Here is a 27507-nt window from a genome sequence, read left to right as displayed (position 1 = left end):
TGTCCAGGCTGTGCCCCGCCTCTCGCCCTAAGACAGCTGGGATAGGCTCCAGTGACCCCGCGACCCTGAAAAGGATAAGTGGAAGTGAATAGATGGATGGATGGATCAGAGTGGTGGTAACACTGAACATCACCATACAGCACAAATCAGTGACAGTAAATGTTTATTGTTCAACTATTACAAAAATATATAGCATTAAAAATCAATTTTAATGGTGTGGGGAGTTGAGTCCACATTACAAAACAGCTCACACTCTCCACCTCTGAATAAGCTCAGACATTTGCAGCCGTTACTGTAAATAAAAGCAATAAAAGCCGATCAGTGTTATGTCAGGTACATGTTTGGTAAGAAGTCGACTAGCTTGTTCAAGCTGTGAAATTCACACAAACTGCCTAATTATCCACGGTGGTGAATCCCAACGACACCAAGTGCAGTTCTTTTCTTTGGTATTTGGCACGTTTGTCCACAGTTTGTCGACTTTGTGTAATTTAAAGATGTTTGAAGCTGAACGATCCTGACTCCTCGGTTACTCTGGGTAACTGACCAGACAGATTCAGGATCTATGATTACAGGAACTTTCCTTTAGTTTTCAGTTGATTAATAAACGTGACAGATTTAGAGTTTAGAAAGCAAGAATACTCATGATTAGCTCAACATTTAGAGTAACTAGCAATGTGAGTATGATTATAAGTATAAAAAGAAATTATTTGTGAAATCACAGAATACTATAAAGAATGTGTGACCTGCAGCAGCAGCAGTCTACGTTACTGTTGGTACTGACTCTGCTTCAGCATTAGTTTCATCTTGTTCTTGTCTTTTTTGTTCTTGTGCTTTTCTGATTAATTTTCTAGATACTTGTTAAGCAAAAGCCAAGTGGAAGACAAGATGCGAATAACCCGGGTTATGATCGAAGACAAAGTGATTCCTTCTTTCTATACTGGCACTCTTGCAGCAGCATGTCCACCGACATTATTTCCTCCCTGAACACCAGCACCAAATGACCACATTCATCACCATCACTAATCCAGCCTCGCAGTGCAATTCTTATAGTTGATTGATTGAATCCAAAGAAGGTCAGCAGGACTCGGTCAGATAATTGTTGGCAATCAAATTCTGTACTTGAGTTTGAGCTCAGGTACAAAACATCTGTGGCGTTGTCTGTCGCACAGTTGTCTATGGTGACTGAGCCGTTGCTGAAAGTGACCATGTAAATGTCATTTCCATCACCTCCAACCAGATAATCTCCACCGGTGGACACCAAGATGTCGTTACCATCTGAGCCTTTGAGAAGAGAACTTTCATAACCAGAGACTAAGATGTCCGAATAGATGGTGCCGATCACAGTTTCCACATCCTTCAACACGTCGCCCTCAGCGTCAGCGTAGTGGCCTTGGCCCGTCAGCAGGTTAACATAAACCCCTTCACCCGTCTTATGATCACCCCGATAGAGAACCGAGTCTCTGCCTGGACCTCCGTCCACCAGATCAGCTCCTGGTCCAGGAAGGAAGACGTCCCGGCCAGAGTTTCCCATCAGTGTGTCATTTCCATCTTCACCATAAAGAGTGTCGTCTCCTCTCCCACCAATCAGGATGTCAGCTCCATTTCCTCCTACCAGCGTGTCATCTCCATCACCTCCATCCAAGGCGTCGTCCTTCCACCCACCAATCAGAGCGTTGTCTCGGTTGTTGCCTATTATAACATTAGACTGGGAGGGGCAGCCTTGCACTGTGTGAACCTCTGACAGATTTCTCTGAGCGCTGAGGTCCAAACGACAGTCCACCTGAGACTGTCTGAGAGTCACTTTGAAAGCTTCTACCTGGTAGAAAGAGTCGTCTCCAGATGAGTTTAGAGACTTGAGTTTGAAATGGACGCCATCAGAGCTCTGAAATTCTAGATGCTGATGTTTTTCATCTTTAGCATAATTCCAGAGAATGAATTCAAATCTTTCCTCATTTTTCATGATTGTAACATGAACATCCTCTGATGAGTCCAGTATGACTCGACTTCCATCAAGGAAATCCATATCTACCAGCACAGTGTCCGTTTTCTGATCTTCTGCAAAGTTATCAATGATGACCATGTTTTCATCCACATGTTTGATTATGTAAGTGTCTTTGCCTTCCCCTCCTATCATCAGTGCCCCCCCGGTGTGTGGATCCAGTAAATTCTCATTGCTGTTTCCAACCATGATGTCAAATCCTGAGGAGCCGTACATTTCTTTCACTGATTCAACATCATTCATTTTCAACACTTTCCCCATGAAGTAGTAAGACAAACATCTTTGATATCTCCTTCCTACACACAACTGCCTTATTTCTTGATAAAAAAATCGGTTCAGATTTACAAGTCGTTCATTTATTACCTCTTCAACTTCCTGCCAGTAACTGCAGTTTCTTCTACTAAAATGAAACCTTGCAAGACGAGAGTACATTGTCTCGTTATAAAAATAAGGGCATAGATTGTCATAGTTTACTGGAAGACGTTCAGGACTCTGGTTTCTGTAGTCGATGGTTAAAGGCAGCATTAAATCCCGTCCACAGCTGCTGATGTTGGGCTTCAATCCAGCTGTTACTCCATCACTGGTCTTGATCTGCAGGTGCTGATAATTCTTTGACTTAAACCAGTTCTGTAAAATAACAGTTCTTCTGTCCTCCACCTGAACGATGATGCTCTGACCTTCACATGTACATGTTATATGCTGATATTGTTCTTTAAGGAAGAGCAGGTCCAAGGTTAGATCTGGTGATAGATTGTTGATGGTTGTCACTCCTTGTCCTGCTGTGATAACGTACCAGTCCTCTCCTCCTCTCCCCTCAATGAAATCATCTCCTAATCCAGGGACGAGAACGTTGTGTTCTTTGTTTCCTTTGATGACATCGCTATAGTTTGACCCGCGGACCTCTGTCACGCTGTCCAAAGCCTCATCCTTCTCAAGGTCCACCTCCACAGGAGACAGGGAGCTGCTGTAGTCAATGCTGAGGCTCTTTATACATGTGGTGAAGATGTTCCTCTGCAGGCAGTCAGCTTTGTTATCTGACACTGTGAAGGTGATCAGATCCTTTGTGATGAACAGTAAGTGTCTGTGTGCTGATGATCTGAACCAGTTCACTACAGTAACATCAAACACTGTGCTGTCATGTTGAGCGACCAGATGAACATCATCACCTTCTACTCTGACTTCAAACGTATGAAGATTTGCTTCTACGATGGCCAGGTCAGTTTTCTCATCACTGGAGTCATTTTTAATGAACACAGAGGAACGTTTTCTGCCTTTCACCATGTAAATGTCTTCTCCTTCAGCACCAATCAGACGATCTCGCCCTCCTCCTCCATCTATCAGGTTCCTTTCTCCATTTCCAATGACTTCATCATCATACTGAGACCCAAAGATGTTTGTAACTGTGCGTAAAAGTGGCTGTGATGCATTAACAACTGCACCGTGTTTCTCAAACATCTTGTTAATTCCTCTGGCCACCAGCTGAACTGAAGAAACCACCGTGGAGGAAATCTCAAATAAGACTCCGTCTCCTGACATCATGTTCATGTGACGATAATCTTCTCCTGAAAACCAGTTTTGTATTCCTACAGTATGACTGCCCTCATACATCAGCACAACATCGTTTCCTGACTTAGACACAGAAATGTGGCTGTAGTTAACACTGAAAAGCAGAGTGTCTTGTGCTCTGGAGGGATCGTAGTTGTTAATGATCGTTTTCCCTCCATTCTCAGGAATGATGAAAGTGTCTTTACCTCCTGAGCCTTCAACATAACTTCTCTGTGGACCGAGGAAGAACGTGTCATCCCCTGGTTCCCCATGAAGTCTGTAATAGTAACTCAACATGACTTCAATCATGTGTTCGTCCTGTGATTTCTGAACTGCAAAAAATCGATTAGAGTCTCTGTTTCCACTGTATGTCCCGTACCTTGAATAAGAAAGGGTTTCATAACCTGAAACCACTGTCACAGATCCAGCTGGTATGAACATGAGTATTTTTTTTTCATATGTCGTGTGCTCTAATCCATGTGACTCTCCCAGACCAAGAATTATATCTTTGCTTCCATCTGTGTTAATGCTCCAGCATTGTCTTCTTGGACTCTCATCACGAGAAACAAAATAGTCCATGCAGAGCTCAGACTGACCCTCATCAGCGAGGCAGAAGTTAATACCTCCTCCATTCCAGGAGGAGGCGCCAGCAGTAAAATCAATGGCTGTCGTTCCATTCTTTTGCTTTGTGACTTTATAATATTGGTGATAATCTGAGATCTCTGCAACAAGTCTTCGTCCCTCCTCAATTTCATCATAACGCCAGTCAAAAAAGAAACTAGCCACATGTATAGCAAAGTGCATGATCCCTTTCCCAAAGCCAACAAAAACAGCAACTATTTTGTCTAAAACTCCAGCGTCCGCTGGCAGGCTGTTCAGTTCATTCTGGATGCCCATATAAACATCATCAATGACCATCCGCACTACTGATAGAGCCAGATTTATAGGTGCGATGAAAGGTGCCAGTTCAGGCTGAACAAGCTCAACAACATCTAACTCAACCATGTAAATATCTAACGCAGCATCAATGTATCCCAGAGCATCTCCTCTTTTAAAATCTTGTTCTACATTGTAGATCCCAAATCCAATTCCCACTACTGGTATAACTACCATAAAACGCTTCATTGCAGGGCTCCTCATGATCGTTGTTGCAGCTTTTGCGATTCTTGACTCTGAGGTCAGAGCTTTGCTTGCAATAACAGATGTTGTCATAGCCGTCACTCCATGAGCCGTCTGCAAAGACCCCACCACACCATCTTTGATGTTTCCCTCTTCAAAGGCACGAGCAGCTCCTTTCAGTCCCAGCATGAGACCCAGAGTGCCAACAGCAGTTCCAGTCCTCTCTACGTGTTTGGTGACCTGATGGGAGGATGCTGAACTGTGCTGCTCCATCTCATGCACTGAAGTCTCAATGTTCTCCAACATCTTTTCACTGTAATGTTGACTCTGTGGAGATAAATCAGCCCTGAACTCCTCGGGCTCAGCACCAGCTCTCTCTGACACGAGCTTACATACAAACTGTCCGTTTTCTATTCGGGCCGTTCCCTCCTGAAGGTGCATTCCTGCCAGAGTTTCACCATATTTGTGCTGTAGTGCAGCATGGACGTCTTCAGCCGACGATGCAGATGCTCTCGAGAAATAAGATTCATGTTTGAAGGTATTTTCTAATTCTGAGGCTGAATTCAGGTCTCGCATTGTGACGTAGCCATCATCGTATCCTCCCAGTGTTCCAGATGTGGAAGGTCTCTCAACATCTACAACTTTTCCTACATTATTGTCAGGTGGCTCAATTTTGTTTTTGTAAGTTCCGTAATCATTTAAGAAGGACTTTTCTGCTTCTGAGTCTTTTATAAATATTTTGTATTCTGATGCTATTTCGGCAATTTGTTCATGTACATTAACATTAATCCTGTTCCACTCAACAAACAGGTTATATTCAAATTCTAAGAACTTCAGTCTTGCGCCAGTGAATCCCCGTAGGTCTTTTTCAAACCAGCTTCCTCCTCTTGCCATTGAATGTTCTTCAAATAAAAAATCAAGGCCTTTCTGTTGGATATTTTCGTTATTGTTTTGAACCAGATCCAGGGCCATAAGAGTCAGAGGGAATGTTCGGAAATTTCTGGCAGATTCCGATATAACCGATGCTGTGAAATACGTGGTGAACCAGGCCTCACTGGACAGTCTGTTGTAACCTGTCAGACGTCCTTTAAAAACATTTTGAGCATATTCAGCATATCTTTGTTTTTGTTGTTCTTTGTTATTTTTAAAAATGTTTGCTTGCATGTGTGTGTAGCTTTCTTTGCCCACCTGTACATTAATACATTTCTTAATATCATCAATTACATTATTGTTTCCTATTTGATTGTTGTCAAGCTTTTTTCCAACTGGATACACGTACAGAGTCTCAGGGTCAACTTCATATATCCAGTCATTGATCTGCAGGTATGTAGTCTTTTTTTCTCCATTCTTTGCATAATGACGTATTATATTTTTTATATCTTCTCCTGATTTGATCTCATAACATTCATTAAGAATGTCTTTTACTCCACGATCATCATTTATCCATATTATATTTATTTCAATTTCAGTTTCCCCAGTTTTCCCATCTATAATCTTTTTTTCTCTTTTCCCTAGTAAATATTTTCTTATTTCTTCTGGGTTGTTGACATTGATTTTCTCTGGTGCTGGTTGATCTGAGTGAAAGATTCCCCAAGACAGAGCCTGAAGTTCATCAATGGCAGATATCATCTTGTTATCTTTATTTTGGTCAATCGTCAAAACCTCTGGGTCAACAAACCTCTTTGGTTCATCTGGCCAGCTGTCTTCTCTTATAAAAATTTTTGCTGGTTTTTTGATGCCCTTGCTGTTTTCTTTTATGACACTTTGTTTTGGTTTTTTCTTTTCCTTGTTTTTTCCTCCACCCAGAAAGTTTCTTTCATTGGTAAAAACAGCCTCTCCTTTACTTCCAGGCTCGGTTCTCATTATTACATCTCCGTTGTTATCAAGTATTGCCACCACTTTCTTGCTGTTGTCTTTATGTCTCCATTGCAGCCCCTCTGGAGAGATTTCCTGAGTGATTTTCTTTCCTGTGTGTGTGACTTGGACGAGAGCGTCCCTCACATGAAGCTCTGTCTTGATGTTATTTTCATGGAGGTCCCTCAGCAGAGTTTCTATGAATGATCGGTCTGATCCGACCTCACAGGTCACCACACTCGTTGTTTTGATTTTATCACTGCCTCTGTTTGTCCTTTCGATGATTTTTGCCACATCTCCAGAACTGTATCCCGACAGTCTCATTTCTCCTGCGTTGTCTCTTTTACCATGACCCACCAGCACCAGTCTGCTGTCCTCTGACAGAGACACTGGTTCACCGTGGATCAGTTTGGGTCTTTGGTTTTCATCAAGAACATAGACAGAACTAACTGCTGGATGTTTCTCATACAAATATTCAGCAGCTCTTCTGACCACAGGGTCATTTTCCATCATTACGATCTGCTGGTGGTCATACTGTGTGCTGTGATCAGCTCGTCTTTGTGGGATTTTGTAGCTGTAAACTGAGTCAGTTTGATCTATCACCTGGTAAATCTGCTGATTGTTTTGGTTGGTTTCTAAGACTGTTTGGAGGCCGCGGAGCATAAAAACCCGAATGAAGTTCTGGTGGAACTGTGTGGTTGTGTTTCCATCGAGAGAGAAAACTGGAGCCGCTTCCAGAGATGGTTTCAACATCAGCTTTGCAAGTGAAGCTCCATCAAGTCCAGACACAGTTTGTCCATCTTCTGAAACACTTCCAAATATTTTGACTACAGTGTAGCCGTCTGCTGCTGGTACACAGGAGTCGTTGAACAGGCAGTCCTTGGTGACTTTCACGGAGTAATGAGGATCCATGCTGTATTCCTGCTGGACTCTGTCACTGGTGGATTTCTCTGTGTCGGTCATGATCAGAAGTTTTTGGTTGTAGCTGTGGGAGATCTCTGAAGCACCCAGCAGCCAGTCTTCTACCTTCTGTTTCTCGATATGTGCCAAGAAGGCGTTAAAGTCCTGAAAAATGAAGCAAAGAGTGAAATGAGAGAGAGCTCCAGGATAACAGTTTTGGTCTCAGTTAATTTCAATAAGTTGAGATTTCTGAGCATTTTTTGGATCTGTGGTTATAATGTTAAGAATCTGCTTTGCTGATGTAAACCTGCAGTTTGATCCTGACAGCTGGCCCTGATCAGCTGTTATGGTCTCATCAATGAAGACCACCAACAGTTAACATAAGTGACCCACGTTTGTAAGAAAATGCACACAACACACACACACACACACACCAGGCTAGTTATAGTTAATTTAAACTAAACTAAGAACTGACTGAAATTATTTTGTGAATTTGGAAAAATAACTTGGAAAAAAAGCATCTGGACTTCTTTAAGTTGCTTGAAGATGTTTCACCATAAAATATCGGTGGAATATTCGTAGTTTAAGTTTTTGTTAGTTGGTTAAATTTGTTACAACAGCCTGATGAAGCTTTGATGTTTACACGACTGCTATCGAAAGGTTTTGTGTTTTTATTGTAATACATGTGCTGAGTTTCTTATATGGCTTCCACATAATATTATAATGTGATTGAAATGAACTCTGACTGACATCACCTGACATCAGGTGAATCTAACTGCAAAGCTCCTGAAATTCAGATGATTTATGTCTAAATAGTGACTGAGCATTCCAGGGTGGATGTAAAAGGGAATGCTTTCCTGTCATCCGACTTGGATGATGACAAAATGTTTTTCCCACTGAAAACGCGACGTCCACATAAACAGAATCGGCTTTTTGGTGATTTCCTCACCCGGATGATAAAGACATTTACTGTCATACATTTGCTCAGGTTAGGAGATAAAGGTGCAGCAGCTACCCGCACACTAACATCTGTGATGTTTGTGTGTGAGGAGTGAGGTGGGACATTTTAATGCAAAACTATTCATTCTGTCTTATCCAAATACGTAAGTGTGCCAAATGCAAACCCCACCAGCACAAGTCCTCGAGCTAACCCAGCAACCGCTATGAGCTGATTTATTGTGTCCATTGTTAATGCTGTTTGTAAGTCTCTTTCTTTGTTGTGTAGTGTTCGTGTTGAATTCACATTTTGTCCCATATTAGAAGAAGAAAAGATGCAGATACTCAGTGGAAAGAAATTCTGATCTTTATCAGCCTAATCAAGTTCTAGTTTAGATCTAATGAAGTTCATCATTAGAAACAATCTCTGTGTTTTCAGCACTGTTTAATCTCTTAAATCAAAATGTGTGTTCATTTTCTGTCTCATGTTTACTGACCTTCTCCTTTGTAATGACATAAGCTGTGACGTTTTCACATTCCTGAAATCCATCCAGCAAAGTTAGTGGGTTTTCTTCAGTGTCCAGCCTGATGGAAAATTAACATATTAGTATAACCTCAGTGCAGCGTTCGATACTGTCGACCATAATATCCTATTAGAGCGATTAGAACATGCTGTAGGTATTACAGGTACTGTGCTGCAGTGGTTTGTATCATATCTATCTAATAGACTCCAGTTTGTGCATGTAAATGGAGAGTCCTCTTCACACACTGAGGTTAATTATGGAGTTCCACAGCGTTCAGTGCTAGGACCAATTCTGTTTACATTATACATGCTTCCTCTAGGCAGCATCATTAGAAGACATAGCATACATTTACACTGCTATGCAGATGACACCCAGCTCTATATGTCCATGAAGCCAGATAACACACACCAATGAGTTAAACTGCAGGAATGTCTTAAAGACATAAAGACCTGGATGGCCGCTAACTTTCTGCTTCTTAATTCAGATAAAACTGAGGTCATTGTACTCGGCGCTGAAAATCTTAAAAATATGGTATCAAACCAGATTCTTACTCTGGATGGCATTACCTTGGCCTCCAGTAACACTGAGAGGAACCTTGGAGTCATTTTTGACCAGGATATGTCCTTCAATGCACATATTAAACAAATATGTAAGACTGCGTTCTTCCATTTGTGCAACATCTCTAAAGTTAGAAATATCCTGTCTCAGAGTGACGCTGAAAAACTAGTTCATGCATTTATTACTTCCAGGCTGGACGACTGTAATTCATTATTATCAGGATGTCCAAAAAACTCACTGAAAAGCCTTCAGTTAATCCAAAATGATGCAGCAAGAGTCCTGACAGGGACTAGAAAGAGAGAGCAGATTTCTCCTGTTTTGGCTTCCTGTTAAATCCAGAATTCAAAATCCTGCTCCTCACATACAAGGTCTTAAATAATCAGGCCCCATCTTATCTTAATGACCTTGTAGTACCATATCACCCTATTAGAGCACTTCGCTCCCGCTCTGCAGGCCTACTTGTTGTTCCTAGAGTATTTAAAAGTAGAATGGGAGGCAGAGCCTTCAGTTTTCAGGCCCCTCTTATGTGGAACCAGCTTCCAGTTTGGATTCAGGAGACAGACACTATCTCTACTTTTAAGATTAGGCTTCAAACTTTCCTTTTTGCTAAAGCATATAGTTAGGGCTGGACCAGGTGACCCTGAATCCTCCCTTAGTTATGCTGCAATAGACGTAGGCTGCCGGGGATTCCCATGATGCATTGAGTTTTTCCTTTCCAGTCACCTTTCTCGCTCACTATGTGTTAACAGACCTCTCTGCATTGAATCATATCTGTTATTAATCTGTCTCTCTTCCACAGCATGTCTTTTATCCTGTCTTCCTTCTCTCACCCCAACCAATCACAGCAGATGGCCCCGCCCCTCCCTGAGCCTGGTTCTGCTGGAGGTTTCTTCCTGTTAAAAGGGAATTTTTCCTTCCCACTGTCGCCAAAGTGCTGCTCATAGGGGGTCATATGATTGTTGGGTTTTTCTTTGTACTTATTATTGTACGATCTACTGTACAATATAAAGCGCTTTGAGGTGACCTTTGTTGTGATTTGGCGCTATATGAATTAAATTGAATTGACCTCATAGCCCTGTGATAAGACAAAAATATATTTTAAAAACATGCTTCTTGGATCTTATACAACAGTCAGAGGTTCAAAGGTTCTACATGGGTTCCTCAAAATGATACTAGAGCTGAGCTGAAGGGCGTCTATCACCAGTGTTGGAAGGTTACTTGTATGTATTCCACTACAGATTACAGATTACATTCCCCAAAATGTATTTTGTAATGTATTCCGTTACGTTACTCAATGATATTAACGTATTCTGAATACTTTGGATTACTTAATATATTATCATGCTTTTTACAACTACATGAATGTCCTATTGCTGTGTGATTTAATGAAGGTTACTCACCATACCGATACCAACTAGATGTTTAAATCTTAATAGAAATGAGCAGAGATGGGCAGTAACGCGTTACTTGTAACGCATTACTGTAATCCGATTACTTTTTTCAAGTAACGAGCAAAGTAAGGGACTACTATTGCAAAAACGGTAATTAGATTACCGTTACTTTCCCGTAGGAACGCTGCGTTACTGCGTTACTAAAACCGTGATTTTTTTGCGAGAATGTCTCATGACAGTGACGTAAGCGAGTGCGACGTTCGTGACAACAGCTGTGTGCAGATCAACAATGGATCATATATCGAGTGCAGAGAGAGTATGAGCGTGCAGCGTTTAAAGCGTGGAAGTACTGACCTTACTTTGAGTTTGATTCCATAAAAAGTGACAAAAACATTAGTGTCCGTTGTGCGTGGGAAGAAAACTTCTTTTTACAGCGAAAAAACCCCTAAACTTCCAAACAAGCACCGAGTAGCTACGACGTAATGGGAAACTCACAGAGAAACTCGCGGATTCTTCCACTGACCGCTGCACACCTGCACCAGGGTAACCCTCCGCCTACCCCACTCCTGCTTTACAGGTGAAAATAGAGCAACAGGACCGCTAGTTTTTGACTTTATTTATTTTCTGCTGTGTTTTACTTGCATCTATTTGAAAGACTGAGTGTAAACACACAAAATATTTTATGTTATGTGCTGGAATGTGCAGAAAATAGGTTTAAATATTAAACTAATTTCTTCCAGTCAGAGAATGTTGCAGATAATTAAATTTTTGCTTGATGCATAAAATTAAAAGATTAAAACTAATAAAACAAGTTTTAAAAAGAGACTTTTCCATTTGATTACATTTTGTATGATGATTATGCAGAAAAAGTAGAATTGGGCTGAAAGATCTATCACTTTATCACCTATTCAGGTTGTAAATCATGTTTTTAACAAGTAACTAAGTAACTAAGTAATTAATTACTTTTGAAAATAAGTAATCAGTAAAGTAACGGGATTACTTTTTGGGGGAAGTAATCAGTAATTAATTACTGATTACTTTTTTCAAGTAACTTGACCAACACTGGAAATGAGTAACAGCAGGTGGACATCACTGCGAACCCAGAAGTGTTTCTGCTCTAGAGACAGCCACAACTGCCGCTCGTCGTCCTCTGCCAGCTGCAGCAGATTACGCTCATCAAGGGAGCGGCATTTAAGACTGTAGCTGAGCTGAGGCCGACGCTGGATCCTTGAGTCAGAACTCGTCAGTACAGCCGTGGACGTTTGTATAAACCTTCAAGATAATAGATTTCCTGCTAACCTTAATGTGTTTGTGTTTCCAGGAATCTGGAGCGGAGTGTGTTTTGAAGTCACGGTGTGGGAATAGGAGGTTTTTGGAGTCGCTACTTTTCACTTTCACGGACATCTGCACTGTGTGGGATTCAGGGAGAATCGCCACGGGACCACAGTGCCTGGATTTTGTATATAGTTGTGTGTTTTCCACCCCCTGTCAATAAATCCACTGTCCTTCACTAAAAGTCTCGCGTTTGGGCCCTACTTTCACTGCTACTTTCACTGCTACTTCACGGTCTGCCGTCGCAGCCCGTGACAAAAGGGACCTCTGGCTAATACGGTGGGTTCTGTGTCGGCTCGTAGCTGAAAACTAGCTTTACTTTGTTGTCTGGGTCAACTTTGCTAGCAGAGACAGAGAGAGGCGTTGAAAGGCTGCTCCAACAGAACTTATTGTTTCAGAGGAAAACACGAACACGGTGTACAGTCGAGTCTTAATAGCTTACTTACAACTGGGCTCGTCAGGCTCTCTTCTTGGCTGCAGTGGTTATTATTATATTTACATGCTTCCAGCTCCCGTTTCTGCTCGATGACAGCTCGTACTTTTCCTTTCTCTCCCTGCCCATGAGGCTACATGCTTTAGGGGGATGCCTGTAACACTCTGCTATTGCCTTCATATTAACTCATTTTTTGAATAATAATTTTTACGTCATTATGCGGGCCACAAATACAGGTGACATGGGCCGTGAGATTGAGACACAGACATTACAGCCTCTTAAAGTGTTTTTTTTTTTGGTTTTCCATCGGCGTGGAATTACCAAAAATAGAGAGACCATAGCCCAACATATGAAACAGGAAAAGACCGCTGTGTAATCCATTTATTGCACACTGTTGCATTGGCTCTCTATCTTAGTACTGATTTCCTTTGTTATTTTGCATAGTTTTTTCTATGCAAAATAACAAAAAGAAATTTCTTATTTCTTTTTGCACTATCCGCTCTGTCCACTATCCCCCAACCTACACCTCCCTCAGACACAGACCCAGGCCCTCCACAAAGACTGTTACAACCTGACAAACAGATCCACAGAAGACGCCATCGCTACAGCCCTCCATGCTGTGCTGAGTCACCTGGAACAGCGGCAGAGCTATGCTATGCTTGAAGTGGAGAGGGTGAGCAGCTTCAGGTACCTGGGCGTCTACATCTCTGAGGACCTCACCTGGACACTGAACACCATACGAGAAGTCAAGAAGGCTCAGCAGTGGCTGTATTTTCCTGAGGAGGTTGAAGAAATTTGGTATGTCGGCCAAGATCCTCAGCAGCTTCTACAGCTGCACTGTGGAGAGCACCCTGACCAGCTGCATCACTGCATGGTACGGCAGCACTACTGCTATGGACCGCAAGGTCTTAAATAATCAGGCCCTGCAGAGACTGATAACAACCATGGAGAAGATCACCAGGACCCCGCTGCCCTCTCTGCAGAGCATCTACCATCGTAGAGTCCAGAGGAGAGCTGCCTCCATCCTCAAAGACCCCACACCCCCCCAACATGCACTGTTCACACTTCTGCTCTCGGGGCGGAGGTTCAGAACATCCAGACTCAACAACTCCTTCTTCCCCACTGATATCAGACTCTCGAACAGCTGACCCATTTTAATAATAATAATATTTATTAAAAAAAGAACCAGGATGTGACAGTGGCAACGTGTTGTTTATTCACTTCTTTAAAATAAACAAGCTAAGTGCCGTTTGTGTTCCCTATCTTTAAAATAAATAAATAAATAAAACTAAATCCACGTTGGACAGAGTTGATTGTACATCAGAGGGACAGCTGCTGCTGAGCTCTGGAGACAAAGTTAGAGATGAGTAGAGGAGGGAGGGTGGACATACTGGACTAAAGATGTGAAGATGGAGCTGCCAGGCAGCAGGAAAACAGGAAATCCTCAGAGAAGATCCATGGATGTAGTGAAGGAGGGAGTGCAGAGGAGGCAGATGATCTGCTGTGATAAATCCTAACGGGCTTTTTGGCTCATTAATAACTAACAAGCACTGTCCAAATTCTTTTACAAATACTTGCAAAGGACATAAAATATCCAGATGTTAAACCTGCTAAACACCATTTAAAAAATGTAAATGACTGAAAGCTTCTTTACCTTTTCACAGATCTTCCAAATCTTGATTGGTGGTAGTCGTTTCCCCTAAACGAAACACATTCTGCATTATTTGTTATAGATTACTTTTGACTTTTTACAAAGTTGCTGTGTGTTTTATTTTTGTACAAGTGGTAAAATCTCAAAGAGAAGTCTGAAATCTTTAGATGCATTCTTCTGTCATGGTCACTGGGTCTTTATCTGGTTCTGCTTCCTCGTCTCGTCTTCTGATTAGCTCCCACCTGTTTCCTCTGCCCTCCTTACCTGCTGTGTGTTTACTGTCTGAGTCTAACTCCTGTCCTTTGGCTTGTCCTCCCTCATTCTGTGGTTTCACTAGAGTTCTGCTTGTTATCATTTACTCCTGGGTCCACCTCTGTGTTTTTGAAAAGACTTTGGCATTAAAGCTGCACTGCATTATATTACATCTCCAGCCACCCATGTCTCCTAAAAACATTTCCTCCATTAGTTTCCTACTGAGTGAAGAGGCCTACATGAAGACACTGGACTGTGGTTATTTTATATAACACATGCCAGTGCATGCTGCTTTGTCTGTGTTGGAGCAGAAAAACATCTCCACTCAGAGACAGCCAACATGTCTTCAGTAACCTTTGTCCCCTGATATTAAATAATGTTTTTTCCACATGTGAGAAGGTTTATTCAAATGCTTCTATGGCAGTCACAGTGGCAGAGCCCCACAGTGCTTCTGATAACCAATGTCTATGATACCCACAGGAGCTGTAATGTAGTAATAGCTGTTCACAGTCATAAGATACCTGGTTGTTGAGGTGTTCATAAAGCTTTCATCAAACATGTGTTCAGACAGTCCTTGGAGTCGATGCAGTGCAGCGATGTCAGAGCCGAGCTCCTCCCACTCATCTTCTTTCACCTCTGAAAACATTGAAACACAGTTTAAATGGGACAGTTTAAACACAGGAACATTTAGCTGTTTATCCTGCTTGGCTCTACATATCAAGACAGCACTTCTGACAGCTTTGTACTTTATATCATATTGCACACCATATTCACTACAGATATTAAGATGCTGCTGTAACCCAGCACTACTTGGACTAAGAACAACCAGGTCATCTGCAAACATATGATGATTTATCAGTGTTTTAACTAATGTACACCCAGTGTTACAGGCTCTCAGCTGTATGGACAAATCATCAACATATAAATTAAATAAAATTGGAGATAGAGCCCCACCCTGTCTGACACCATTGCTAACAGCAAAGAGGGCAGAAATATAAAAATATAAAACCATGTCCTTCAATGCACATATTAAACAAATATGTAAGACTGCTTTCTTCCATTTGTGCAACATCTCTAAAGTTAGAAATATCCTGTCTCAGAGTGACGCTGAAAAACTAGTTCATGCATTTATTACTTCCAGGCTGGACGACTGTAATTCATTATTATCAGGAAGTCCTAAAAACTCCCAAAAAACATATTTTTTAATTCTCTATATAACCCCTTTGTAAACCCTGTTCACCGAAGTGTATTTACGAACATACGTAAAGATATTACACAGAAAAAATACACAGAAACATTGGAAATCAGTTTTTGGCAGACAATCACTTTTTGGCACAACACCGGTCGATCTACGTCCCTACCCTCACCTATGGCCACGAGCTGTGGGTAGTGACCGAAAGAACGAGATCGCGGATACAAGAGGCGGAAATGAGCTTCCTCCGAAGGGTGGCTGGCCTCTCCCTTAGAGATAGGGTGAGAAGTTCAGCCATCCGGGAGGGGCTCAGAGTAGAGCCGCTGCTGCTCCACATCGAAAGGAGGCAGCTGAGGTGGTTCGGGCATCTGACAAGGATGCCTCCTGGGCCTCGGGAGGAGGCCCCGGGGCAGACCCAGGACACGCTGGAGAGATTATATCTCTCCAGCGTGTCCTGGGAACGCCTTGGTGTTCCCCCAGACAAGTTAGAGAAGGTGGCTGGGGAGAGGGAGGTCTGGGCTTCTCTGGTTGGGCTGCTGCCCCTGCGACCCGGCCTCGAATAAGCAGAAGAAAATGGATGGATGGATGGATCAGCCTTAAAAGTGGCGATCGTGGCTCAAGAGTTGGGAGTTTGCCTTGCAATCGGAAAGTTGCCGGTTCGAGCCCTGGTTTGGTACACTTTTATATGTAATGATGTATTTTCCTAGAGTTTTATTTCTTCTTTCACTTAAAATTCTAAAAAAGGTGAATCAATTGCAGCTCATAGTAAATATTTAGTAATATTGTAAATATTAATTTATCTATAAAAAGTTTAATGTTTTACAATTATGTTGCCAGAAAGGAGCACAGTAAGGTGAAGACGTCTGGGAGGTCTGGAGGTGTTACAACCTATAAATGTTCCAGCACAGAACTTATGGTGTAATGGAAATTAAACTTAAGTTATGGGCTGTGTAATAAAATGCTACCATTAAAACAAAGATTTTCTCAGGAGAAACTGAATGTTAGGATTCTCATCCAGTGATGTCAGCTGGAATAATATGTACATCTATCCATCCATTCTCTTCTGCTTATTCTTATGAGGGTCGCTGGAGCCTATCCCAGCTGTCATAGAGCAGGTGACACCCTGAACAGGTCCCCAGTCTATTGCTCACACCAGACTAAGGAGGAAGTTCAAGTACCCAGAGAAGCCACAAGGAAACTCCACAGGGCTGGATCCGGTCAGGATGTGGATTCAAACTCAGGACCTTATTGCTGTGAGTCAACAGTGCTAACCATCACACCACCTTTTAAAATGGAAGTCTCTTACCGAACTCTTCAGTGAGGCTGAGGAGGCCGAAGATGACGAGGAGCTTCAAACTCCAGCAGCCCTGCCTCTGTCCTGCCATGGCCCTGCAAAATATGATTAACATGACACTGTGACACAATGTTCCCTCTAATGTTTCATGTGTCTGAACACACAAACTCCCTGAGCGGTCCCTTAAACCACTGTGAGCAACAGCAGACGTGTGCACTGTTGTCACGCCAGCATCGAATCATCCAAGTTACATGTTTATTAAAGTGTCAATAGAAAATTGTACTTAGTAGTCAGTATAATCTTTTAGTGATATAAGTTTGCATATTATAGAATACTGCATGATGACCCTTTTATGACTGTTGTTGAAATCAAGACTTGCTTTATAAATTCTTTCTCACAGTGATAATAGCTGAGCAAGCTGTTATCATTTCACTCCTGCCAGGAAGAGGGGAGCTGGATACTGTTATCTTCAAGAAGAAGGGCCACGTCCTTCAGAATAACACACACACACACATACGCCTGAACCACTTTTATCTTCACTCCCTACATACTAACATTCCTCTGTTAATGAATAGACGTATTCACTGTTGTATTACTTTTGTATATAAATAAAGGCAAGTGCAGGAACAGAGCGCACATCACAGGGCCCCCACTCTGGTGTGAGCGTTCTGTGATCGCCCTTGCAAGTAAAAACTGCAGCGTCTGTGTGTTTCTACCTTTAGATTCTTAGCTGAAGAAGTGTCTTTAGAATAAATCTCTTGACATAAAGTAATCAAATTACAGCGTTTACATTTATGTTAGACGACTTTTAATTAACTGTTTTAGCCCACTTACAATGAAAATTAAAAAAAAAAACCACACACACACACCTGTGTAGTTACACTCAGTAGCACAGGAACAGAGCGGGAGAGAGAGAGAGAGCCAGGGACAACAACGTCACATTAGAAAGGTATAGTAATCATCCACAACTATTTTCAGTTGCAGATGATAAAGGATTCAGAAAGTTTATTCATGCAGGTCCATATGACAGAGAATATGCATCTTCTTTTTGTTTTCATATTTTAATTTATATTTAATTGTGTTGTGGTTTGCAGTGTTTTGTGTTGTTTCACTTTAAATTTGTTTAAAAGGAAAAAGCTGAAAATGTAAATAGTTAAAAGTTGAAATGTGGATAGTTGTTTTTTGTATTATATGATTTATTTATTACATTTTATGTGGAGTGAATAAATAAAAGTATATTTACAGTGGCCCCTACAGACAAAGCACGTACAAACTCCAAAACACGTTCAAAACACAACAGAAGTGCTCCAGGATGCTAGGACACAGTGTTGAACTTTTGTTACTTAGTGGCTACACAAGCCAGCAATTACCAATGACCGGATTTGGTGTGTGGTAGTAACAGGTAAATGAACATTTTTAAAAATTATTTGAATATATATGAGTGCCTGTGTATAAATACACAACAATACACACATGTGTAATTGTGTAATTGTGTAATTTAAGTGATCTAAGTGTTTTGGAAGTTCAGTTAACGCTAGAAATGTGTTTTGGAGTTTGTATGTGTTTTGTCTCTAAGGGCCACCGTATATATTTATATATAAACATATATAAATAAAACCACAGAGTTTTTTACATTAGTAATTCCTTTTGTGCAGAATTTTATATTGTTGTTAATAATAAATTAATTAAAGCAACAAAACAACCTGAAGAGCTGGTTGGGAGCCGAAAGAGCCGGCTCTCCTAAAAGAGCCGGAAATCCCATCACTACACTGTGTGTTAAAAATCAGTAACGACTCCACGCAGCATTTTCTTGTTAGTAACAGCGATGTATCAATGGAAATATTAACTATTCAGATTACTAGTTACTGAGAAAAGTAACAGCTGTTATTCCCATCCCTGTTAATGACACGATTATTTGCATTTCTACTACTGAAAAACTAGTGACAGTATTTAATGATCAATATGCACAAATGAAAATTGTAAATAAATGACACTAGATGAGCAGAAATCTGACTGAGAACTTAAACTTCACCTTAATGTTTCTGTCTGTCCTGCTCACATCTCCAGTGGCTGTACACATTGGCCCTTTCTCAATTCTCAAGTACGCGAGTACGTGCTCGCGTTCTTGGCGAGTACGTACTCGCCAAGAACGCGAGCACGGACTCGCGATTTGTACAATTGGAACACCAGCGTACTTGATGATGTCACAGGTCCGGAGTTTTTACTGCTGTCCCCTCTTAATTTAACTGAGTAATATGTTATGAAGCTTAACTTTAATCTCAGCCAAACCGGTTTACTCAGGAACAAATAAAACACTGAAATAAACCAAACATTAACATTTAGAAGTGATCTAAGTGACTTATATATCACGTTTAACCTCAGTAGTGAAATCTCTGTTAATAAAAATAGTGTACATGTACATACGTGTACATACCTTAATAAAAACAAGCAGGTGAGAAGTTAGAACGCTTTTATTAGAATTAGAATTAGAATTAGAATTCAACTTTATTGTCATTGCACATGCACAGGTACAGGGCAACGAAATGCAGTTTGCATCCATCCAGAAGTGCTTTAGTGATATAGATATATTACAATATATATTAGCAATAATATAGATATGTAAGTATGTTACAGAAATGGGTCTATTATGGTATGTTATAATGTACACGGTATGAAGTATGTTAGGAATATTCTATAACTATAAGTATGTACAGGCTGTAGTGAGTACAAGCTATGTACAGCTATGTACAGGCTATGAACAGGATATAAATATGAAAATAAAAAAATAAAAAAACTATACAGAAATCTGAGATATACAGTTATACAGAAATGTGAACTATGCAAGTTATAAACAGTTGTAGGATTGTAGGATTAAAAATTATCGTATGATTATTTACACAGAGCTATACAGTAGTGCAGTTAAGATAAGTGAGATATGTGGATAATTTCTACAGAGGCTATAAAGTGCTAGTGATTGTGAATGGTTGTTCAGTCCATGTTATTATTGTGTGTTTGAGGGTACGGTTGTCCATTGTGTGTGTGTGTAGGTGGTTGTGGGTGTATGTTCAGTCCATGAGTTTAATGTGGGTCAGATGTCAGGAGGCAGAGTTCAGGAGTCTGACAGCTGTGGGGAAGAAGCTGTTCCGGTACCTGGTGGTCTTAGTCCGGAGGCTCCTGTAGCGCCTCCCAGAGGGCAGGAGGGTGAAGAGTCCATGTGATGGGTGACTGGGGTCTTTGATGATTTTCCCAGCCCTTTTCAGACACCGCTTCCTGTAGATGTCCTTTAAGGCAGGAAGTGGTGCTCCGGCGATGCGCTGGGCAGTTTTCACGACCCTCTGCAACGCCTTCCGGTCCGAGGCAGAGCAGTTCCCATACCAGACTGTTATACAGTTGGTCAGGATGCTCTCGATGGTGCAGCGATAGAAGTTCACCAGGATGTCTGAGGACAGGTGGTTTTTCCTCAGAGTCCTCAAGAAGAAGAGGCGCTGGTGAGCCTTCTTGACCAGCTTGGAGCAGTTGGTCGTCCAGATGAGATCCTCGGAGATGTGGACTCCCAGGAACTTGAAGCTGCTCACACGCTCCACAGCCGTCCCCTTAATGTGGATGGGTGGATGTGGGTCAGCATTCCTCCTGTAGTCCACGATGAGCTCCTTGGTCTTCTCTGTGTTAAGCAGCAGGTTGTTTCTGTCGCACCACTCAGCCAGACGATCCACCTCCTCCCTGTAGGCGGCCTCATCGTTGTCACTGATGAGGCCAATCACCGTGGTGTCATCTGCAAACTTAATGATGGTGTTGGAACCATCAGCAGGTCTGCAGTCGTGGGTGAAGAGGGAGTAGAGGAAAGGGCTCATCACACAGCCTTGTGGTACACCGGTGTTCATTGTGATTGTAGATGAGCAGCGGTTATCCAGCCGGACATGTTGGGGGCGGTTGGTCAGGAAGTCCAGTAACCATTTGCAGATGAGGGGACTGATGCCCAGGTCTGTCAGTTTTCTGATGAGTTGTGAGGGGTGGATTGTATTGAATGCTGAACTGAAGTCTATAAACAGCATTCTGGCGTATGTGTTGTTGTTGTCCAGGTGTGAGAGGACAGAGTGCAGTGCGATGGAGACTGCATCCTCTGTGCTCCTGTTCTGGCGGTATGCGAATTGGTGGGGGTCCAGGGTGGGGGGGAGACAGGATTTGAAGTGTGCTAGGACCAGCTGCTCTAAGCACTTAGTGATGATGGGGGTGAGTGCTACTGGGCGGTAGTCATTGAGGCAAGATGGGTTGGAGTTTTTGGGTATCGGGACGATGGAGGTGGATTTGAAGCAGGCCGGTACCACAGCGTGGGCCAAGGACAGGTTGAATATGTCTGCGAGCACTCCTGCAAGCTCCCCAGAACACGCTCTGAGAACACGCCCGGGGATGCCATCAGGACCTGCAGCCTTGTGGACATTGATCCTGCTCAGCACCGCTCCTACATCGGTGGGGGAGAGAGTCAGAGGTTGGTGGTCTGGCGTCATAACTGCTTTGGTTGTGGTTGTTGGATTCCCTCGCTCAAAACGAGCATAAAAGTTGTTGAGCTCGTTGAGGAAGGAGACATCAGAGGATGCGGGGGAGGGTTTGGTGGTCCTGTAGTCTGTAATGGTCTGGAGTCCTTGCCACATGCGTCGGGGGTTGGAGTTGGAGAAGTGTTCTTCTACCTTCTTTTTGTAGTGGTGTTTGGCTTTTTTGATGCCCTTCTTTAGATTAGCCCTGGCTGTACTGTAGGCGTGTGCATCTCCTGACCTAAAGGCAGTGTTGCGGGCCTTCAGGAGGAGACGAACATCCCGGTTCATCCAAGGCTTCTGGTTGGGGTACATGGTGATCCGTTTCTGGGTGGTGACACTGTCTGTGGTTTCGGAGATGTAATCCAGTACAGATGAGGCGTACTGGTCCAGGTCTGTGTGGGTGAACATATTCCAGTCTGTGTTTTTAAATCTGTCCTGGAGCACTGCGTCTGTCCCCTCTGGCCACACTTTAATTGTCCTCACAGCAGGTTTCACACGTTGGATGAGTGGTGAATACCGAGGTGTGAGGAACAGGGAGAGATGGTCCGATTGTCCAATGTGGGGGAGGGGTGTTGCTTTGTAGGCTCCAGCCAGGTTGGAATACACATGGTCTAAAGTCTTGTCTCCTCTGGTGTGGCAGGAGACATGTTGGTGGAATCTGGGGAGGACTGTCTTTAAGTTGGTGTGGTTGAAGTCGCCAGCAACAATAAAAGCAGCCTCGGGGTGTTTATTCTGGTGTTTGTTAATGGCTGCAGAAAGTTCTTTCATGGCCAACCTAGCATTAGCGTCGGGGGGGATATACACTGCAGTGAGTATGATCGAAGTGAGTTCTCTGGGGAGATAATAAGGTCTGCATTTGACCATTAAAAACTCCGCATTAGGTGAGCAGTGACTCTCAGTAGTAGTGGAGTTCATGCACCAAGCATTGTTAATATAAATGCACAAACCTCCACCTCTGGTCTTGCCGGAGTCATCTGCTAGCCTGTCGGCTCGGTGTGTGTGGCGTCCTGCTAACTCGATAGCATTGTCCGGGCAGCTGTTGTTCAACCATGTTTCGGTGAAAAACATGACATTTGAGTCCATAATTCGTCTGTTGTTAGTGATGGAGAGCCGTATCTCATCCATTTTGTTTGCCAGAGAACGGACATTGGCGAGGAAGATACTGGGTAAAGGCAGCCGGTGTGGTGTTAGCTTTAGCTTAGCCCGTAGCCCTCCGCGCCTACCTCGCCTTTGTTTACGATCGCGGCGCCGTCTGCGTGCACTTCCGCCTGGCTGGGGAGAGTGGGCAGCCTCCGGTGTTTTGGAGATCTCTGGGATGAGTCGGAGATAGGCGATAAAACTGTTGGAGTTATGAGTCCAGATGTCCAGAAGCTCTTGTCTGCTGTAGGTCAGCAACGCACAGCAATTCTGGATGAATAATCCGGTCAAAAGTGGATAAAAAACCGCTAAATAGCAGATTCTGGAGAGACACTGAGCCTCGCGTTGTTCACGCGCCGCCATCTTGTCGAGATTATTTTTATTGTAGTGGACACTCAATACAATAGACAGCTACTGGGGTTTGGGGTTTGTTTAACCTGAGTAGCGAAAAGACCGCGGGGGGGTTGAAAACGATCTGCCGGGAGTCTGCTGTTCTCGCCGGCTGTAATAATCCTCGACCTCGCTGTCTGCTGTGGAGCTGGCGGGTCACAGACGTCTCTGAAAACGTCGGAGCTCGTTTGGAAATATATGATATCTTGATAAATCAAGCAGATATTTGAAGTTTACACAACTACATTCTCGCTTGAAAAGTACTTAAAAGTTTATATTGTGACCCAGAAAGAGTAATATTTAAAAGTTTTTAGCCCCGCTCGTCCGCCATTGCCGCGTTTGAGTTTTGGACGAAATGCATTCTGGGATATTTTGCTGTACCAAGTCCACACAAGTCACCACCGATGCATGTTCGATAAAACGGGCTGAGTGAGAACACATCCGGGACTTTTTTTGCGTTCTTCGAATTGGAACAGTACTTGGTCTCCGACTGATGACGTATCACGAGTACACGAGAACGCAAGTACGCACAAGCAGGGCCGTGCAGAGAGGTTTAAAGGGGTGGGTGCTCAAAGTTAAAAAGGGGCACATTGAACCAGGCTGAATAACAACAACACACATTCATCAAGAATCTAATATGGGAAGGGCAGGGCTGTGTTGATCTGAGACTGTAGACAGTAAAAAGTCCATAGGAGAGATGGTAGCTGATTAAACAAGTGTGAGATAATAACAAAATGCAAAGATTGGTGACAGCGCTTGGAACCATAAGGACACAAAAAACTGTGAGAAATAATTTAGGCTCTGCCTGTGAATCACTCTTTGCTTCTCCTCTTCCTTCCATCCCATCATTTCATATATCACTCTCCACTTGCTGTCTATCTGAGAACAAGGCACAACTTGCTATTGCAATAAACTATCATCTAATTATCCACACTAACAACTCTTGCACTTAATGATGACAGAAAAATGTTATAGCTCTGCCTTTAGTAGCCTCACACAGCTCTACTGTTTCCTCCTCGTGTCCTTACCAGGCATGTCTGGACAATGTTATATCATGAGTAATATTTTTTTTTTTAAATCCATCTAAATAAAACACACACATGCACGCACACACAGTGACATTTTAGACCTTCTTCAGAATACTGTATATACTATGGGCATCACGGTGCTGATCCAGAATCCTTACATTATTATTTATTACTAGAGCTGCAATAATAAAGCAATGAGGAGGGGGAAGTAATAAATATGAAATAATGTATTTATGATGATTTGTTTCACTATCCACTCTGTGCAGGGGCAAAGCTTATTACATTTTTAAACTGTAGAGATACAATAATTTTACTGCTGTAAAAACCAAATTTTGTCTTATTTAAAATATAAATCTAATATAATCTGCTTCTTAATGTATGTTCTTTAAAATACAGCGTGTGTTTTTTAATATATTATAATTATAATACTGCATAATTATGTGGACATGCATATTAGACCGTTTTTAGTGAAATATAATCCCTCCAGAAAGGCAGGAAAAGCCCGGAAACTTACTTTAAAACTAAATATGTTCCCTAAAACGGTGACAGAGCTACAGACCCATGACAGCCTTACACAGGTAGCCAGCAGCTATGACCAGCACTACATGTGCAGTTAATAAAAGGACAGGTAATGTTTGTCGCGCTGTTGCACACACAGCACGCTCGTTTGTTTTAACTTACCAACGTGTACGTAATAAGCTAATACTCCTGTGTGCTATACACTACAGTGTACGCTGTACACCTACTTACTGGTTTTGTTGCATCAGTCTGTGTCTCTGAGTTAATTTGTGTTTCTCTTACAGCTCCGGACCGCTAAAAATGCGCGTGCTCTTTGTGAGCGCGTTCCCGGCTCGTAACCAGCGCGTTCTGCCGTCAAGGGCGATCATTGGTTAAATGTGATCATGTGACTGATGCAAGCCAGATCCTTTTATTTAGCAAAACTGTGATTAATAGTTAAATATTATTGTTGAGGGGCACAGACAGGACTCCGCACGCACACACACATTAAAAAAAAAAATACATTTTTTTTTTTAAAAAGTTGCCTCAACAAAAGGGCACTTTGGGCACCCATCAGGAAAGGGGCGGGTGCTCAAGCCCCTCTAGCCCCCCCCCTCTGCACGTGCCTGCGCACAAGTACGCATATTGAGAAAGGCACATTGTGTTCTCTGAGTAAAAGAAGAACACGACACAGATCCTTCTGAATGTAGAAGCCAGAATGCTTACAGTGTTGAAGTCACGTTATTGGCTTCTAGTGCAATATAGAATCACCTTTACAATCCTCTCCCAGTACAGAGATCACAGATCAGAAATACTTTATTAATCCCGAAGGAAATTATAGGTTACAGCAGGCAGCACGCTAAACGGCGCATGCGCACTTGGAAGGAACCTTCTGACCAAACTTTACACAAACAATGCATTGGGAAGACGTGTCAGAAAGGTAGGCTGATAGGGGAAAAAAACAACAAAAATACATAACATGAGGTGAGAGGAGGAGAAAGAAAACTCCACTCAGACTGAGCTCCTAGTGGGAGAACAGTTTGACGGTGTAGACAGCGCATCCGGTCCTGCAGCATGTCTGCGCTGGTCCAGTCTTCCCCGGGAGGGGACAAGCATCGAAGGTGTTTGGAAAGGGAGGGGGGATGAGTGTGTATCAGTGTATGTGTGTGTGTGTGTGCGTGTGTGTGTGTCCAGAGTTCAGCTGAGACGGTGTCCTTCGCCCTGCCAGGCTAAGTAAACAGTCGACCCAGGTGGCCTTGCACAGGGGAGGAAGAGTCTAACACAGTCGTTATCAGGGTGAGAATTAGTTTTGTTCAGCTCCAGCCTTGAGTCCACAGCTGGCGCCGAAGTGGTATCCGCATGAAATGATGGTGGTTTTTCCTTTAGTGTAAACAACTCATGTGAATTTCAAAGCTGTTCTAACAGTCCGACACTGGTCCCTCAATCTCTCGTTGGAGAGCCGTGAGCTTCTCCAAGATCTTATCCGAGCTGTGTTCAATGACCCATTTTGAGAAGTCACGACTCGTCCCATCGTTCCAGTCCCAGCGGGCAGCCTTGTGGGGGTTTGAACAGCCGGTTCCGCTTTCTTAATTCTCCGATAAGTCAGGGCCAAGCCAGCTCCGATCAGCAAGAACCCTGTTACCATGGTTCCAAATAGATAGATATCTTCAGCGTCTTCGATCGACAGTCCCACCAGGCACACGATCCTCCAGTTACGCCACCCGTCCACTGTGTACCCGGCAGGGAAAGTACCTCCAGGACACTCAGGCTCACCTGAGCCCAGACTTCTCGTTGAGACAATGGTGTCAATTGCATTCAGGGACCAGTTGATCAAATCCAAAATTCCTCTTTTAGGTTTTAGAAACAGACTGTGAGAGTGTTCCAGGGTAAAAGTATAAAAGTAGACGAGACTAGACAAGGACATGAGAAGCCAAGCAGGGAAGATAAGGGAGAGAGAGAGGAGAAAAGTGTGACGGCCTCCATCGAGAGCCAAAGCAGGACACTTATGAAGTTTCACTTTGATACACAACTGCAGTTAAAGAATAATACTTTGGTACATTAGGTGTTGGACTTTTATGAAATAAGAAGATTTTCTGCAGCCAATAATCAAGCCAAACATTGTTTGGATGTGTGGATTAATATTAATATATTTGTCACGGCCAGGAGGATCAGCAGGGCGCTGATCAGCTCTTTCTGCCTCTCTCTCTCTCTCTCTCTCTCCCACGCCTTCAGAAGAAGAAACACCTGGGTCTCATTAGTTCTGCTGGCGTTTAAGCCAAGGAGTGACGGCTGTTCTTCGCTGGATTGTTGTGTGTGACTCACGTTAGTGAAGTCAAGCCATCAGCAAGTTTTCTTTGTGTCTTAGTGCTTTTGTATTATTGTGCGTTTCTCTGTGTACAGACTCCCTGGACTGTTTCCCTGTTTCCCGTGGAGTGAGTGTCGGACCGAGAGACACTGGTTCTGTGTGTGGATTGTTTGAAGAGGAACGAGTGCTTCTCCCCTGGATTTCCCTGGAGCCCTGTCCCCTTTTGTATATACAACCGGCAAACTTTGTAAATAAATTCCCTTGTGTGCATCTAACCTCGGAGTCCTGCGTGTGAGTCCTCAACATCAAACGTAACAATATTCATATTTGCTATTTTGGTGGAAGTTCTGTATTCACTGACAAAAAATCTGACGCAGTTACAATTCAATGTTCTGGCTGCAGCCTTTGCCAAGTTAACTAAAGTTTTGTTTCCTGCACATTTAAGCTGTATAACAATCCATGTATCATATAAATGATAAAAACATTTATCATTTAGCTGGAAATTTAAATAATAAAGTTCATAATTATTTCTTTTCTTTAGCTTGACTCACCTGTAAAATGTAATCCTGGTCTTCAGATGATAGAGTTCAGCTGGAGTGTGAGTTCATGCGTGAGATGGTAGCACTCTCCCACATCG

The 27507-nt window shown here is 42.7% G+C and overlaps 1 protein-coding gene across 2 annotated transcripts; it reads right to left on the bottom strand.

Moving 5' to 3' along the window:
• Positions 1 to 327: 327 nt before the first annotated feature.
• LOC118455792 (uncharacterized) lies at positions 328 to 27507 on the bottom strand. 2 transcript variants are annotated; one of them, XM_087849552.1, is made up of 6 exons: positions 27422 to 27507; positions 16993 to 17075; positions 15016 to 15130; positions 14246 to 14290; positions 8851 to 8938; positions 328 to 7582 (listed from the first exon to the last, which is right to left on the bottom strand). In XM_087849552.1, the coding sequence occupies exons 2-6, from the start codon at positions 17069 to 17071 to the stop codon at positions 902 to 904; spliced, it is 7008 nt and encodes a 2335-aa protein (XP_087705678.1). In that variant the 5' UTR covers positions 17072 to 17075; positions 27422 to 27507; the 3' UTR covers positions 328 to 901. The 2 variants fall into 2 exon arrangements, with proteins under 2 accessions (XP_087705678.1, XP_087705679.1); XM_087849553.1 differs by lacking the exon at positions 27422 to 27507 and adding an exon at positions 22460 to 22549.

The sequence above is a fragment of the Neolamprologus brichardi genome, chromosome 12 (genome assembly GCF_056152115.1).
Source record: "Neolamprologus brichardi isolate AB-2024 chromosome 12, ASM5615211v1, whole genome shotgun sequence".
NCBI classification, from domain to species: domain Eukaryota; kingdom Metazoa; phylum Chordata; class Actinopteri; order Cichliformes; family Cichlidae; genus Neolamprologus; species Neolamprologus brichardi.
Note: the sequence above shows the minus strand (reverse complement) of the source record. Positions and strands in the feature narration are given on the sequence as shown.